Source organism: Mchenga conophoros, linkage group LG19 (genome assembly GCF_057382185.1).
Source record: "Mchenga conophoros isolate Kocher_MC1m ecotype Shallow Benthic linkage group LG19, M_conophoros_male_GT1.1, whole genome shotgun sequence".
NCBI classification, from domain to species: Eukaryota; Metazoa; Chordata; class Actinopteri; order Cichliformes; family Cichlidae; genus Mchenga; species Mchenga conophoros.
Genome location: NC_140544.1, coordinates 3328517 through 3345504, shown reverse-complemented (window position 1 = coordinate 3345504; position 16988 = coordinate 3328517). Strand labels below are relative to the sequence as shown.

The window sequence follows — 16988 nt, the reverse complement described above, 5'->3', positions numbered from 1 at the left end:
CACACAGAAAGACCCCGGCCTGGTGTTGGAATTGAACTCAGGACCTTCTTGCTGTGCGGCAACAGTGCTAACCACCGTGCCACCGTGCTGCCTAAATACTCACTGAAACAGTAAAAAAAAAAAAAAAAAAAAAACAGTACCTAGATGGGGGAAAGGCTAATCCTGGTAAACTGGGACAAACTACAAGCTGAAGATGTTATCAAGGAAATTGCTTCAGGAGCTTTGGATAAAAGTATCAGAAGGACGTTTGTGTGCTGATGAATACATCCAAAGTAAAAAATAAACCACAATGGCAAAACACCAGACAGAGAGAGTACAGGAAGAGAGGGAAAATTGATTTATCTGACTTTTAACCCTGTGTGGATTGGAGATAATCCCCCAAAATAAATTCAAAGTGCTACATCGAGTTCTTGTTTTTTAAGTCTTTAAAGATGTATAATATACAATCATTTCACCCTGGAAAAAGAGCAGTTCAAAGACATTACTAAACGCTCAAAATTACCATTTATGCCCATGATGAGTGTTTGTGCCTTTCTGATTCACATCCTGTGAATCAGATCAGATCCGTCGCTATTTCACCTGGTATCTGTGTATAGCAACTTCACAGCTGTGGAAATTTTACTGAAGCTTTCGATTGAGATGAAATTTTACAAACGACTTTTTCATAGATCAGGTTAATATGATCACCGGTTTATTCTTCATTTGTATTGTCATTATTGTTAAAAACAGAGGAAAACATGATGCCTGTGCCTGAAGATTACCACTGAATACAGAGCTAACAGATCAACTGAAGATGCCTGTGTTACAACACTCCACACCACCATCTCCCACCTTGAACAACAGGGGCGTCACGCCAGGCTGCTCTTTGTTGACTTTAGTGCTGCCTTTAATACGATACTCCCGGACAGACTGATATCTGCTGGATATCAGATTTCCTTTTACCACCTGCTGCTGGATCAGACTTTCTCTCAGACCATGTACAGAGAGTTAGAGTGGGGCCTCATCTTTCCCCAGCCCTTAGCCTTAACACTGGCTCTCCACAAGGCTGTGTACCGAGTCTCCTGCTGTACACATGACTGTGTCAGTACCCACCCAGACACTACAGTAAGTTTGTAGATGATACCACTGTGGTGGGGCTCATCTCTGGTGGTGATGAGACAGCATACAGAGTTGAGGTTCAGAGGCTGTCGGATTGGTGTGCAAACTACAACTTGGACCTCAATATCACCAGGACAAAAGAGCTGGCAATCAACTTCAGAGGCAGGAAGTCTTTGCTGCAGCCGTGGACGTGGAAAGGGGGGCCAGCTTTAAGTTCCTGGGTGTGCACATAGACACAGACCTCTAATGGAGCTTAAACACCTTGGCGGTTTTAAAGAAGGCCCAACAGCCTCTCCATTTTCTGAAAATCCTCAGAAAGGAGCTGCTGATCGCCTTCTACTGTTGCTCCATTGAAAGTGTGCTGACATACTCACACTGACGTGAGACAGTTTCCAGTTTAGTTGTACCATCGCACTAAGTATGACTGTCCAATGACAAAAAAAAAAAAAAAAAAAAAAAAAGAAAGAAGAAGAAAGTTATATTATCTGAATAAACAAAACCTCTGGCTTCCATTAGTGCAAGTCCTCCAACACTAGTACCTTACATCACTTTAGGTGGTTTTACCACCTGACATTTGATTTATCGCTGCCTGAAAATGAAACAGCACAAGAAAGAGCAGTCACTGTAGCACCTGTGCTGTTGCTGTAGAACAGACAGCAAAGCTTACAGACAAGCGTTCCATTGCTTAAATGTTGCAATGACTAAATTTGATTAATTTTAATTTGATGGTATATGGACCGAAGGAACTCCAATCTATTGAACACACCGAGTGCTTTCCTACAGAATGAAGAGCAGGCAGCAGGTGTTGTACAGGTACACAGTTTAATAGTTATTATAGACATTTTATGTACATTTCAACAGCTGTATTCTATGTGGTACAGCCTTTAAAATCTGCTGTTCATAGTTTGTAAATAAAAAACAAAACACAAAACTCATCAAATCTCGCAAACAGAATTTTTTTTTTCATTTTTCGGAAGACTAAAAAAAATATTTTATTGTATTAATCATGCATTACACAAACGAGAGTTACACAGTAAACTGTAGCATTGGTGAAAATAAAAGAAAAAAATTATATAATAATAAAACTGTGGATCGTAACAAACCAGAACAACAAATTAGACTTCCCCCTGTGGGCCAGCCAGTGAGACAGCAGCTTTTCAAAGATTGAAGCGATATGATGGAGGCGGAGGAGCAGAAGTCTCAGCCTGAACCAAACAAAGCTGTAACTTCACCTGTTCACACTCGAACTGAGCTCGTGCTGCATTCAGGTACCATTTCCCAGCTCATTAAACCAATTATTTGCCGGTTTGTTATTGGAAGTTGGCCTTTAACTGGAGCAGCCCTGCGTTCAAATCTGTGTACATCAAACTATTCTTTGCCCTGTTTGAGGACAAAACTTGTTTTTACATAAATTAAATTTGCTTATTACTAATCAACAATTTTTAAAAAACAAAACAAAGCAAAAGAACCCCCCACAGTGACCACTTTATTATAGGTACCTAAACACGGATGGTGTTTAGTACAGCTGCCTTGCTGTAAGATCTGTCTTCACAAATATCAGAATATTCCACTTAGTGATAGTGTCAAAAATGCATACTTGCATGTGTAAGAGTGTGTACACGTATACAAATGAGTCAGTTCTGTGGGTTCAACATATAAAATGTGGAACTCTGACACAAGTGAGTGTACAGAAAATATAATTTAAAAAAAACTACTTTTGATGGGTCAGAATATTAGAAACACCTCTCAACCTGATGAGATTTTGTAGTTTATACCCATGACCTCCCTTCAGATGATAACAAAAAAAAAAAAATTACAGCCATATCAAAATGATCTTTATGGCAGCTGTATTATACTATAACAAACTGCTCATGTGTACAGTGTACACAACATTTTAAAACTTCATTTCTTAAAAAACAAACAAACAGAGCTAATTAGATGCCAAATATATTGACTGTGAGGAAAAGGCATCATTTCAGCAAGTTGTGTATTTGTAGTTCAAGAAGTTCTCACCTGTAAAACCTTTTTGCTATGACCTCACGTCATTTTATCCAGTCTACATAAACAAGGTCATATAAGACTGGCCTAGGAAGGAGTTGGTCAGGCTTTTTTCCCCCCAGTGATTTTATCGGCTGCAGTGACAAAGACTAGATACTGCAGTGTAAATTAGAATGAACAGAATGACTTAGTAAGCATTCGGCACCTTGCATTTATTCATAGGTCTGCATTTGTATGCTTGGATTACATTTTCTATGCAAATTAATTTTGTTTGTACATTTCTTTACAGGACATAATTAGTTCTGTCTTACACCAGCATTAAGTTGGCATATAAATGTAACTTTCTTATGCCAAATAAGTCTTTTAAAAATGTAACTTTTTAAAACTAATTCTAGCATAAGACAAAGCTAATAGTTAACATGCCAAGGCTGTTGTGTAAAAGACGCAAAGGTTTCACTGTGGAGTAATTAAAATGTATCTTGTGCTTGGAGTCTTTCAGTTGATGATATTGGACTTGCATGCTCTACCCTCTGGAGCAAACACCTTATCACTGTGATAAGCTGCTGTTTCACACTGGAATGTGTGCCATGTTAGACATTAGCTCGAATGGACAAATGTATATTAAAGGTTGATATTTAACATCAGGACAGACACTAACAGATACAGCTGACCCTCTCCTCAGCTGTCTCAACACTCAGCAGCAGCAGTTCCTGTGTTTACATGATCTGAGATCAGGGCCCAAAACTGAAGCCAGACGTCCTGACATATCAGACTGAGGTGAGGTTTTTGGTTGATGGGTCATCCATTGTGGCAGTAACTATATTGTGGATTTTTAAAAAGAATTAAAAAGGACTATAAAAACTAGATTTGTTTTACACAAACAAAAATATGTAACTACAGTAATGCTGAATCCTCCGCTTGTTACACTGTTAAACGTGGGGCTCTGATAGGCCCAGCAGGAGGCTGAGGTCGGTGAGTATTAACCAAACTTCCATTCTCACCAAAACATTCTCAGAGGCAAAAACAAAATCTGATATTAAATCCATTCTGTTTGCTCAAAACATATTTCTTCTTAATTTTTCCCCATTTACAAACTGTAAAACTTGCTTTGCAGAAGTTTTAGTTCAGATTTAATTATTAAAAAGTGAAAGAGAGAAAAAAACAAGTTCAAACATCACATGTTCTGTTCTCAGGTTGACGTTTCTGAAGGTTTAAAGGAAAAATCCCCCTCGGATGTGACTCCAACATCTGATTAACCTCCGGGCTTTCTCTTTAGTACAGTTCCTCAGGCAGTCTTAAAGCAGGGTTTAATGTGGCTAATATGATTTCACTGTCACTAAACAGATGCTGAAATTGTTGTGACAGGAGGAGTGTTTCCATGGACACAAGTACCCCTATTCTGATCATACTATGGATGATACATAGAACAGCTTACAGCTTCCTGTGTTGGGACACGGGCATCTCGAATAATGTCCACCAGTGGAACAGCTTAGATGTTGTATGATTATAAATTGGCAAATGTTTTTTGAGCAGCTAATTAAAATGCACTTTAAACTCATGCACATATGAATTAGACTACACACAAAACACTTGATTACTAGGTATTTTTGCAACTTGGAAATCATTTTGAACAGGCCAAACGTCTAAAATCAACTTAAATAGCTGCTACTTTTCAGTGTTTCGGCATTTAAAGATTGATGATAGTCTATGACATAGTTCAATTTTTTGTTTCTGTGCAGGTAGCTGTGTGACACACACAAAAAAGATCTGAACAGAGACGCTCTTCTCCACGTAAACACTGTGAAGAAGCAGTGTGTACAAAGCACAACAAAGACACTGGTGTTTAAGTTTTTCCTGTTTTACCAGAGCTTAGCACAGCCATGAAAATGTCAAAATTGTTTCTTCAGACTGTTTTGTCTGGACAGGAGATCAGTGTAATGAGAGGATGTTTTACATATGCTCTCTCCTGAGGCAGGCGAGAGCCAGTACAAAACTGTACTCAACTCGAATTCTTTGCTACTCTATATTTTTGCTAGTTCAACTAGTGGTTAGCTCTACTAAATGGATTACAGTAGGAGAAAGTGCAGACTTTGGAGACTCATTAGAATGCTCCACTCTTGGACATTTCTAGCTGTATCACCTCATGTGAAGTGTCAGACTGGGAGAGCAGACTGCTTAATGCACTACAGTTGTGCTTAGATTTGGTTTCATATGCCACTGAACCTTCAACACCTGGGGAGTAATAGAGCTTTTATAATGTATAACAAACATAGAGAAAACACTGGCAGCCAATTATAACTGTTCGGGACTGCAAGCCTGCTCTGAACTGCCTTGAAAGTAGAGTTCTTTAGAGTTATTGGAGAAAAATTAGCCAAATGGGGGTGAATTCAATACAGATTCCAGGCAACTTCTCACGAGGGCCATTTTTCGAGTTGTAACTGTCTCCACTCAGACATGCCTGAACATTTAGCATTGACTCAGCATTGAGTCCAGTGGGACAGAAAGAGAAACAGGGGAAAGGTGCAAAAATGTCCCCACAACATGTAGACTGTAGTGCTACGATTCCACAGTTTAATGTGCTACATTTGACCGCCGTATTACGATGCTAAATGACAACAGTAAGAAATAAAAGAGCGATGGGTTAACTCATCTAGATGTCAGGCTGCTTTCCTTGGCCAGCTCTGACCAGGTCTAATTTTGGGGGGATTTTTCCTTTACGTCTGCCCTCAGCTCCAGCTCTTCTGTCTGGGATCAGGAGTCACAGTAGTGTTAGTGAATAGGGACAGGCATGTAGTGTCAAAGCTACCTTAGGGATTTGTGAGGGGCCAGATGGGTTTCAGGCAAGCTGCTCCAAGTTGATCATTAAACGCGTTTCTGCTGTCTCTTAGCTGTAGGGAGATCACACCACTCCACCTCTTAACTTAAAAATTTGTGTAAGAAACCTGTGTGTGTTTGTTCAGTTGTCCGTTGGAGATTCTCCAGTCTTTCATATTAATATATATTCTGTGTTCAGAGACCTGAACAGACCTGAATCCTGTTTGTGTACAGACTAGCCCCTCTCTCTCTTTGTCTGTCTCTGTATCCCTCACCTCGAGGTCATCTCCTCTTTTTTGTTTTCTTTTTTCTGTTGTTTAAATCTTCTCTTCCTCGTCTATACGTAGACTCTGGCAAGGGCGTCGGCTCCAGCGGAGGCAATGTAGGCCTTGGAGGGGTGGAAGGCCACGTCGTAGATGGCCTCCTCGCTCTTCTTACGATGAGCTGTGATCTCTTGAACACACGTTTTACTGTCTAGGTTCCACAGACGCAGAGAGCAGTCGTGACCTGAGGAGAAGAAAAAAATGTAAGCCATTATGTCAATGTTGTTACAAAGTAATTTAATTGCACAAACCAAACTCATTTCCGTTTCTTTTGACTTGAGAAGTGATAGAAACAAACGATTAATGTTATATTAAAATCTTGAATGCACTGACAGTTTTGTCATACAGTTGCCTTAACTGCCATAACATGAGCAGAAGCAGGAGACTTACGAAGGCACATGTGCTTAGTTCCTGTGATCAAAACTGACCCTGCGCTGAGCCTAATCTATCTTAGCTGCTACCTGGACTAACTGCAAACTATCTTATGTACATAGAAAGTGAGTGAAAGAGGTCAGCTAATTAATCTCTAGCTCTCTGTGCTTAAATAGCTGTAAAATTAGCTTGCTCTGTAATGTTTCAAATTAACTACTGCCAGATTTGTCTGCACAGTGTCTCCCAACCCTTTGGAGCCACGGCACATATTTCACATTAGAAAAAAAATCACACAGCACACCATCAAACCAAAAATGTCACAAAAAGCACATTGATAATTTTCCCCCGTGCATCAGGCAGAGTGGAATTGGTTTGGTTTGTCCCCAGTGTACCTTTTTTGCTTTCTGACCACTACTCATGTTAGGGCCTTCATCTGGGTCAGAATTTTCTCCAGGGCCCAGGTCAGATTGACTACTTGTTCTTTTCAAATATTTATCTATTGCTATTACGCACTGCATTGTCTCATTCACAGCATGACGGTTATGTCATTTCTTCTTCGTCTTCTGTTTTACTGGCAGTTGGCATTCTATTTAATTAGAGTAGGTAGTTTTACTGCCCTCTAGTGGAAGAGAATGTAATTCTCCAAAAGTTGATTTTGTTCATCTCTTGTAGCGTTTACAAGAGATTACAATAGAATGTAATTGTTCTGCCCGTTACTCACACCAGTCATTTAGAGTACTAATCAGGTGGAACCAGATAATCTTTCACGGCACACCTATGTGCCGCGGCACAGTGGTTGGGAAACACTGGTCTAGCAAAGGACAGGAACAAGCTACAATGCATACATAGCCATATAAGCACAAAGCATATCATCTCTCATTTCTAACATTTTAAGTATCAAAAAATTAAGAGAGTGAGAAAAACTATGTGAACCTTAGTGCTTCCAAACCTACTACGCCATTAGGAATCAAGAGAGTAAGTGGCAACCAGATTCTGCTACTCAGATGCACTTAAGTAATTATCAGTGAGTATGAGAACCTGTGCAACAGGAGAAGTTCTTGGCAGTTTGAAGCTTTTAAAAAGATGATATTGGAGAAGAAATTCTTTCTGCCCTTCAGTTTGGGAAGGGTTATAAGGAGACTTCTAAACAGTTTAAAGTCCAGCGTTCTGAAGTGAAAAAGATTCTAAAAGAATAAATTAAGCCCATAAAGAAATGTCAACAACCCACAATGAACTGAACCAATGTTTAGTGTTATGCCACACACTGTCTGTAATAATAATGGTATAAATGTTTACATGCACTGTAGCCGGGCTCTCTCAAAGGATAAAAAGCTAACATGCAAGGAGCAGCTAGGCAGAAACTGAATTCACCACTGACATGCTGTCATCCTTAAAACCTTGATTAAATATTGTTGAACACGCCAGTATATTGGTAAGGCGATTTCTTAGTATTGCCAAATAATTTTAATTGTTCTGCTGATAACTGAAAAATAATTAAGGAAGGAGAGACAAAAAAAAAAAAAAAAGACCGTTCAACCATGTTAAGAGGGTTGCCATTGGATAGTTTGTCCACCAGACTGCAGTATGCTCGGATCAGCTGGTTGCCGTTTCCCAACAGGGAAGTTGCAGTTGGGCAGAGCAAGTAATCCAAGACTTCTCGTGTCAATAAAACAAAACTATTTTTAAATTTCATTTTCATACAATCATTTTCATACACCCCCGAGCCATTCTAACTACCAGAAATCTCGAAGCACAGGCCGAGGGGGCGGTGTGGCAGCAATTTTTCACACCAGCCTATTAATTAATGAAAGACCAAGACAGACTTTTAATTCATTTGAAAGCCTGATGCTTAACATTGTCCACCCCAGCTGTGAAACTCAGAAACCAGTCTTACTTGTTATCATCTATCGTCCACCTGGGCCTTACACAGAGTTTCTGTCTGATTTCTCAGACTTTATATCTAATTTAGTTCTGAGCTCAGATAAAATAATTATTGTGGGTGATTTTAACATCCATGTAGATGCTAAAAATGACAGCCTCAACATGGCATTTAATCTGTTATTAGACTCAATTGGTTTCTCTCAAAATGTAAAAGAACCCACCCACCACTTTAATCACACTCTAGATCTTGTTTTAACATATGGCATCGAACCTGAACATTTAACAGTGTTTCCTGAAAACCCTCTCCTGTCTGATCATTTCCTGATAACATTTACTTTTACAATAATTGATTACACAGCGGTGAAGAGTAGACTTTATCAAAGTAGATGTCTTTCTGAAAGCACTGTAACTAAGTTTAAGAATATAATCCACCCACTGTTATCATCTCCAATGCCCTGTACCAACACAGAGCAAAGCAGCTATCTGAACGCTACCCCAACAGAGGTCGATTATCTTGTTAATAATTTCACCTCCTCACTACGTACGACTCTGGATACTGTAGCTCCTGTGAAAACTAAGGCCTCAAATCAGAAGTACCTGACTCCGTGGTATAATTCTGAAACACGTACCCTAAAGCAGATGACTCGTAATCTGGAGAGGAAATGGCGTGTCACAAATCTAGAGGATCATCATTTAGCCTGGAGAAATAGTTTGCTGCTTTATAAGAAAGCCCTCCGCAAAGCCAGAACATCTTACTATTCATCACTGATTGAAGAAAATAAGAACAACCCTAGGTTTCTCTTCAGCACTGTAGCCAGGCTGACAAAAAGTCAGAGCTCTTTTGAGCCAACCATCCCTTTAACGTTAACTAGTAATGACTTCATGAACTTCTTCACAAATAAAATTTTTATCATTAGAGAAAAAATTACCAATAATCATCCCACAGATGTAATATTATCTACAGCTACTCTTAGTACCATTGATATTAAGTTAGACTCTTTTTCTCCAATTGATCTTTCTGAGTTAACTTCAATAATTACTTCCTCCAAACCATCAACGTGTCTTTTAGACCCCATTCCTACAAAACTGCTCAAAGAAGTCCTGCCATTAATTAATTCTTCGATCTTAAATATGATCAACCTATCTCTAATAATCGGCTATGTACCACAGGCCTTCAAGCTGGCTGTAGTTAAACCTTTACTCAAAAAGCCATCTCTAGACCCAGCAGTCTTAGCTAATTATAGGCCAATCTCCAACCTTCCTTTCATATCAAAAATCCTTGAAAGAGTAGTTGTCAAACAGCTAACAGATCATCTGCAGAGGAATGGTTTATTTGAAGAGTTTCAGTCAGGTTTCAGAGCTCAGCACAGCACAGAAACAGCTTTAGTGAAGGTTACAAATGATCTTCTTATGGCCTCTGACAGTGGACTCATCTCTGTGCTTGTCCTGCTAGACCTCAGTGCAGCGTTCGATACTGTTGATCATAATATCCTATTAGAGCGATTAGAACATGCTGTAGGTATTACAAGTACTGCGCTGCAGTGGTTTGTATCATATCTATCTAATAGACTCCAATTCGTGCATGTAAATGGAGAGTCCTCTTCACACACTGAGGTTAATTATGGAGTTCCACAGGGTTCAGTGCTAGGACCAATTCTGTTTACATTATACATGCTTCCCTTAGGCAGTATCATTAGAAGACATAGCATACATTTTCACTGCTATGCAGATGACACCCAGCTCTATCTGTCCATGAAGCCAGATAACACACACCAATTAGTTAAACTGCAGGAATGTCTTAAAGACATAAAGACCTGGATGGCCGCTAACTTTCTGCTTCTTAATTCAGATAAAACTGAGGTTATTGTACTCGGCCCTGAAAATCTTAGAAATATGGTATCTAATCAGATTCTTACTCTGGATGGCATTACCTTGGCCTCCAGTAACGCGGTGAGGAACCTTGGAGTCATTTTTGACCAGGACATGTCCTTCAACGCACATATTAAACAAATATGTAAGACTGCTTTCTTCCATTTGCGCAACATCTCTAAAATTAGAAATATCCTGTCTCAGAGTGACGCTGAAAAACTAGTTCATGCATTTATTACTTCCAGGCTGGACTACTGTAATTCATTATTATCAGGATGTCCAAAAAACTCACTGAAAAGCCTTCAGCTAATCCAAAATGCTGCAGCAAGAGTCCTGACAGGGACTAGAAAGAGAGAGCATATTTCTCCTGTTTTGGCTTCCCTTCATTGGCTTCCTGTTAAATCCAGAATTGAATTCAAAATCCTACTCCTCACATACAAGGTCTTAAATAATCAGGCCCCATCTTATCTTAATGACCTTGTAGTACCATATCACCCTATTAGAGCGCTCCGCTCTCGCTCTGCAGGCCTACTTGTTGTTCCTAGAGTATTTAAAAGTAGAATGGGAGGGAGAGCCTTCAGTTTTCAGGCCCCTCTTCTGTGGAACCAGCTTCCAGTTTGGATTCGGGAGACAGACACTATCTCTACTTTTAAGATTAGGCTTAAAACTTTCCTTTTTTCTAAAGCATATAGTTAGGGCTGGACCAGGTGACCCTGAATCCTCCCTTTGTTATGCTGCAATAGATGTAGGCTGCCGGGGGATTCCCATGATGCATTGAGTTTTTCCTTTCCAGTCACCTTTCTCACTCACTATGTATTAATAGACCTCTCTGCATTGAATCATATCTGTTATTAACCTCTGTCTCTCTTCCACAGCATGTCTTTATCCTGTCTTCCTTCTCTCACCCCAACCGGTCGCAGCAGATGGCCGCCCCTCCCTGAGCCTGGTTCTGCCGGAGGTTTCTTCCTGTTAAAAGGGAGTTTTTCCTTCCCACTGTCGCCAAAGTGCTTGCTCATAGGGGGTCATATGATTGTTGGGTTTTTCTCTGTATCTATGAAGCGCCTTGAGGCGACTTTTGTTGTGATTTGGCGCTATATAAATAAAATTGAATTGAATTGAATTGAATTGGTAAGGACTCAAATGATTACACCTAACAATTTTTAGGGAAATCCATTCATATTTTGTGTGTCTAGAAGATAAAGCTTTATTGGCCAATATATATTGCCTATTTTAAAAAAATCACCAAATATTGGTCTGAAAAATACTACATCAGTCAGGCTCTACAACCATCATGCCATCACCATGACATAAAATTGCAATATTATGTGGAAATGCAGTCTGTGCCCCAAGTGAAACTGAGTGCAGCTATTCTGTGCCCTGACAAACATCCACAGCTGGAAACTGAGCATATTTCCAGCCCAAGACAAGAGACCTGCTGACTTGTGGTTAGCAGGCATTTTTTGAAAGGTCAGAGAAACTGAGTACTTGAATGTGTGACAGGACCAGTGAAACCCGCATCACAGCCTGCTCTTTGGATCCTGCTATCAAACCCCAATTGTCCAAATAGGCTAAGATGTGACCACTCCTCACATTGAGCTGACAGTTCGTTAATACATTTGGTCAAAGTACACAGAGTGAAACAGTGGATGGAAATCAGTGTGAACAGCTGATGTCAAACTGAATGTTACAACCTGAGACACCAAAAGTGTTTTTGTGGGGGTGTGCCTATCAGACTGTGATAGGAAAGTGCATCACCTTTTGGGGCTGACAACCTGAACAGAACTTGGGCCAAAGACATCTGACCTCAATATGGAGAGGCACCAGTGGGTTGTCTGGGGAACCAGTGATCCAAACATAGATGGGCAATGCCTGCACCATGAGCTCTGTCACTAAGCCTGATTAATGTGTCTAAATGAAATGTGGAAAATCTTGGATGGAAGAGCTGTGGGGGCACCTGTGTTTAGATTGTGAGACAGGGCCAAACAAACTGTCAGTAATGGATCTATAGGTGGTGGTTAACTAAATCAGCTTTTTCCAGATCCTGTCTATAGCCAGACACAGTGAAATGAGTAGATTTCGGATTGATACATGCAGTGGTTAGTCCTGAGAAGAAGAAAAAAAAAAAAAGAAGTTTTTTTTTTTACCGTCATCAGAAAACCTCACAAAACATAAATGGCTTCTCAGCTGTCAGAGGAGAGCTTCTTAGTTATACGGTGAAACAGAGGAAACAGGTGTTTTGTTTTGGCTAGCCAGCGCAGCAGGACTGGCAGCATACTGGTTTGACGACTCTAAAACTGGGTCAAAGGACTCTGAGAAGAGGATTGTGCCGTGTAAGAGCAGCACCTCCCAGGACTTTCTCTACTAACGTGACCCGAGTGAAAGAGCTCATGACAAAATGCATGCCCTTGGGTCTTAGTCAAAAATCTCCTCACATGGAAAAGCCAGCTTGCCAAATGAAGTGTTCGTGGTGAGGTGAGGAGCATAAGGATTGAGGAATAACTGTGGTGACAGGGGTATATACGCAGACGGGGTCTAACATATAGCACTGCAGGTCATTTGACTTAAAGCTGTGAACAAAGCCGTTGTGAGGCAAGTGTCCTAGTTGAGCACACATGATAATCAATGCGATGTGCTGTACAAGTAAATAGACTAAAGAGAATACTCAGTCATGTAATGGTACAAAGCAAAGTTGAACTAACTTACATAGATAATAGGATGGGTTTTGATTATCGATTTATCGATTAAAATCAATTCTAGCTTGGATAACGTGATATCGGTTCATTAAAATCCTGAATCGATTTTTAAATATAAATTTATTTTGCCCAAAATGCCAGAATCTCAGGTTAAACCTCACAAAATTTCAACAACCACCAAACAGCTAAAACAGTAAATGAGAGCAGGAGCACGGGTTCTGCACAAAGACGTAAACGCAAAGAGCGGACCCGCCGACACATCAGAATCAGTGAGATGTCGCCTTTCTCACCCGACGGCACGAACACGGTCGGGGCTGAAAGCCGACAGCTCACCGATTCTGGTGTTTCGCGCTTTGTGTTTATGTCCTTTTTGCGCTAGATTCTGAAGCTGCAGGTTTTATCTCTGACTGAACCCGCAGCAAAATGATCCAAACTACGCTTCACATAGACATCGTCATGAATTCCCTCCTACTTACTGTTTTGCTTCCACCAAGATAAAAATCACACTTCCTGCACAGCTCTCCCTCTCTCAGGAATAGTTTCCCATCTAAAAATCTGTTTTCTGCATTATTTGCTTGCTTATCACCCACTGCCGTTGTTTACAGCGCTGTCGGCCGCTGTTTCTTTTTTCCTTTTACTTACTTCGGAAAAGAAAACCTAATTTCTGCTGTTCAGTATGCTACTGAACAAATTAAAACTTTTTAAAATTATGCAAAATTGCAAAACCCTTAGCTGTGTCTCTAATAAAACGAATCGAATCGATTTGGGACCTTGTGAATCGGAATTGAATCGATTCGGGACCTTGTGAATCGGAATTGAATCGATTCTAGAAATCAGTGACGATACTCAGCCCTAATAGATAACCTTTCAATCTTCACTAGTCACCATCTACAGCACGCATGAAGAACTGTAATAACTTTCAGAATTTAATTTAAAAAAAGCTAAATTAAATTCAATGCTTTATTCTGAGCTCCAGGAAGACTTTTATGAGACTTACTGCCAGACATCAGGTAGATGCCGTTGGGATCCACGGCCAGGCTGGTCACTGCATCCAGATGAGCCACCATGGCATGAATCACTTTACCTGCATAGAGGACACAAGGCACACCTAAGCACTTCCAGAAGGACTCGTTTTTCTCAAGTCAAAATAATTCTGAGTCACTCTGTACACAGTGTCTGTGAAGTGGGAGCTGTGAAACCTGATCTCACCAATCAGGCTCACCATCTTTGGAGTGATGGACACAGCTGGGGAGTAGCTGCAGACTGACCTGACTTGTTATCAAAGAATTTGATGTGTCGATCTTCATGAGCAGTGATGGTTACTGGAAGCGTGGGATGACTCACCACCTTATTTATATGATTTGACCCCGACAGAGCTGAGGAGGGAGAGAAAGGGATAACACTGTTTACTGTCCTCAAAAACCCATCACACACCTCATATCTGTTCATGGTTGTTTGTGCTCTTACTGCCATCTCCCTGTCCTTTGAGCACAAGTGCTTGCTGGGAAGTTTCCAGGTCATACACAACCACGTCTCCGCTATTAAAGGATGCCACCATGTGAGCAGGGTCACAACCATTGAAGTCCACTGATGTGGGGATCCCATGCTCTGTTGACAGATGTAAACATCAGCAAGTCTGTTCAAACTCCCTCCTGCAAAGAAGCGCACCCTTTTTCTTCTTCTTACCATGGTTTGTATTGAAAGTGCTAATGCAGGGGTTTTTCTCTGTTGGGTTCCACAGCTTCACTGTTCCGTCGGCCGAGCAGGACAGGAGGCGGTTTTTGATACCGCTGTATGCCAATCCCCACACAGCGTCCGTGTGTCCTAACCAGGAACCTGCCAGGACGCTTGGATCTGATTGGAAGAGAGATAAGAAATGAGAGGGGCCTTCTGTTTTTATAACTGTACATTCATCTAACTGACAAATATTCCCAATTGAAAGAGAAAACTTTAACAAAGGGAAGACATTTTTGGTGTCTTTGTAAGGTTTTGTGAAATAAAATGTTCCCGAAAAATTGTATTTTTCCCCAAGTAAAGACATCTTTTTAAAATCCAGCATTTTGTTCAGAAAGTAAAGACATGAGGAAAGCAGCCTTAATAGGAGCAGACCTAAAAGAAAAACATTCAAACTTGGGAACCGAAAAGAATAAAACAAAAAAAGAAAAAGAAATTTTTTGGGGATAGCAGAGCCATGTGAGGTAATCTAAGAAATCTATATTTTTGAAAAAACAAGGAGATCATTATGAAAGGAGACAACCGGTTTACTTGTTTTTCTTTTGGCTGTTACCATAACAAGTCGCCACAGTGGATCATCTCCCCATTATTAGTATACCCTTCTGCTACACCAGCCCTCTGCATGTCCACACTCAGCATGAATCTTCTCTGTGGTCCCATTTCCTCCTGCCTAGCAGCTTCATTTTCAACGTCTTTTGTCCAATATATCCGCTGCCTCTCCTCTGTGCATGCCCAAACATCTCAGCCTTGTCGCTCTAACTTTTCATATCTGCCCAACCTGAGCCGTCTCTGCCATCTTCAGCTTGGCCTCTCCTCTTTTTGTTAGCGCCACTCGAAACTATAGCAGGGCTCACTACTACTTAAACCTTTTCCCTTTCACTTAGTGAAATAGTGTGTACCATAAGTGTCGTAGGGATCAACATTTGAGCTGGGGATGTTCCACCACTGGATGGTTGCGTCAAGACCACCACTAAAACACTGTTCACCACTGGAGGTCATCGCCAATGACAACACTGGTCCACTGAAGACAGAAAAGAGCATCATCACCAGAGGTTTGATAAAATACATATATTTACGGATGATGTCAAGTGCAAACACGTAACCTCGACAGTCATTTAATCCTGCTGGTTACTGAGATCTCTCACTTACACTCACAAAGAGTGTGAGTGAGATCAACATCTAGCAAGTTTAGACATGAGCAGTGAAAAGACCTTTATAACTATAATATACCAAAAATGTTCTATAAATCTAGTTTGTCCAAACATGATACTGATAGTTTTTAGTTTGTTAAAGACATTTTCTGATATTTTAATCAAATTCTTTTTTTTTTTTAAATATTAAAAAAAACAAAACAACTTTTCAGACATATTTTAATACAGTTTTTATTTTGATTTAGTGTTTTATTTGCATTTTAGTTATTTTTAATTCTACTATTATCTGGCAATTTGGTCCATTAAATTTTCCAGATTTTTTTAAACACTTTTCTGTTACTTTATAACAAATTTTTCCTGGTGTTTGACTTACATTTTCTCAGACATATTTCCTGCTGCTGAGATTATTCTCATGCTGTAGCTACAGGGTGCCTGTCAGTCTTAATCACTACTAATGCTCATTTATTCATAGCTGCTGCCACTAAAAAGCATCATTTCTGTCTTCCTGCCAACAGCAGTTCACCACAGGTCTGAAATTACCTTTAAAAAAAAACAAAAAAAAACAAAAAACAACTCACTTTTTTTAAATATTACTTGTGTCACTTAAAACGTGAAGAAATCTGATGTAACTTGAAAAAGTTAAAAACACCATGGAACCTCAACCATCAAGTCAAATAGAGCCTTAGACACACTGTGTGTGTTTGGATACATACACATGGGCTCTGAATGTGTAGATCGGTTCCACATCGAAAGAGGCACTTCTGGAAAAAAACAAACAACAACAACAGTGAAATAAACAAGCAGATTGTTACTTCATCATCAAACAGACTCTTCTTCAACTCTGTTACAGGCAGCAGTGACTGTTTTTCACTGTACGACAGTAAGTCCTGAGGGGTATTATTTAAAGGGATTATTTGTAAGACACTGACACATCAGAAGCTTGTGGTGTGAGTTTGATCAGAATAGTGCCATGGAAACGCAGTGATGAGGAGAAAATGAGATGCTAATACTGAAAGGATCTGCCAGGTTTGTAAGGAGAGGATTTTCCTCTGAAG

General features: G+C 40.1%; 1 protein-coding gene across 1 annotated transcript in view; it reads right to left on the bottom strand.

Moving 5' to 3' along the window:
* Positions 1 to 1901: 1901 nt before the first annotated feature.
* strn3 (striatin, calmodulin binding protein 3) overlaps positions 1902 to 16988 on the bottom strand; it is a 36860-nt gene continuing 21773 nt past the window's right edge. Inside the window, exons 10-16 of the mRNA XM_085256813.1 lie at positions 16647 to 16694; positions 15682 to 15803; positions 14735 to 14902; positions 14516 to 14656; positions 14317 to 14424; positions 14046 to 14132; positions 1902 to 6417 (exon numbers count right to left, since the gene is read on the bottom strand). Of these exons, the coding sequence (XP_085112939.1) occupies positions 6248 to 6417; positions 14046 to 14132; positions 14317 to 14424; positions 14516 to 14656; positions 14735 to 14902; positions 15682 to 15803; positions 16647 to 16694 (844 nt within the window). The 3' untranslated portion in view covers positions 1902 to 6247. The remainder of the gene's footprint in view (positions 6418 to 14045; positions 14133 to 14316; positions 14425 to 14515; positions 14657 to 14734; positions 14903 to 15681; positions 15804 to 16646; positions 16695 to 16988) is intronic.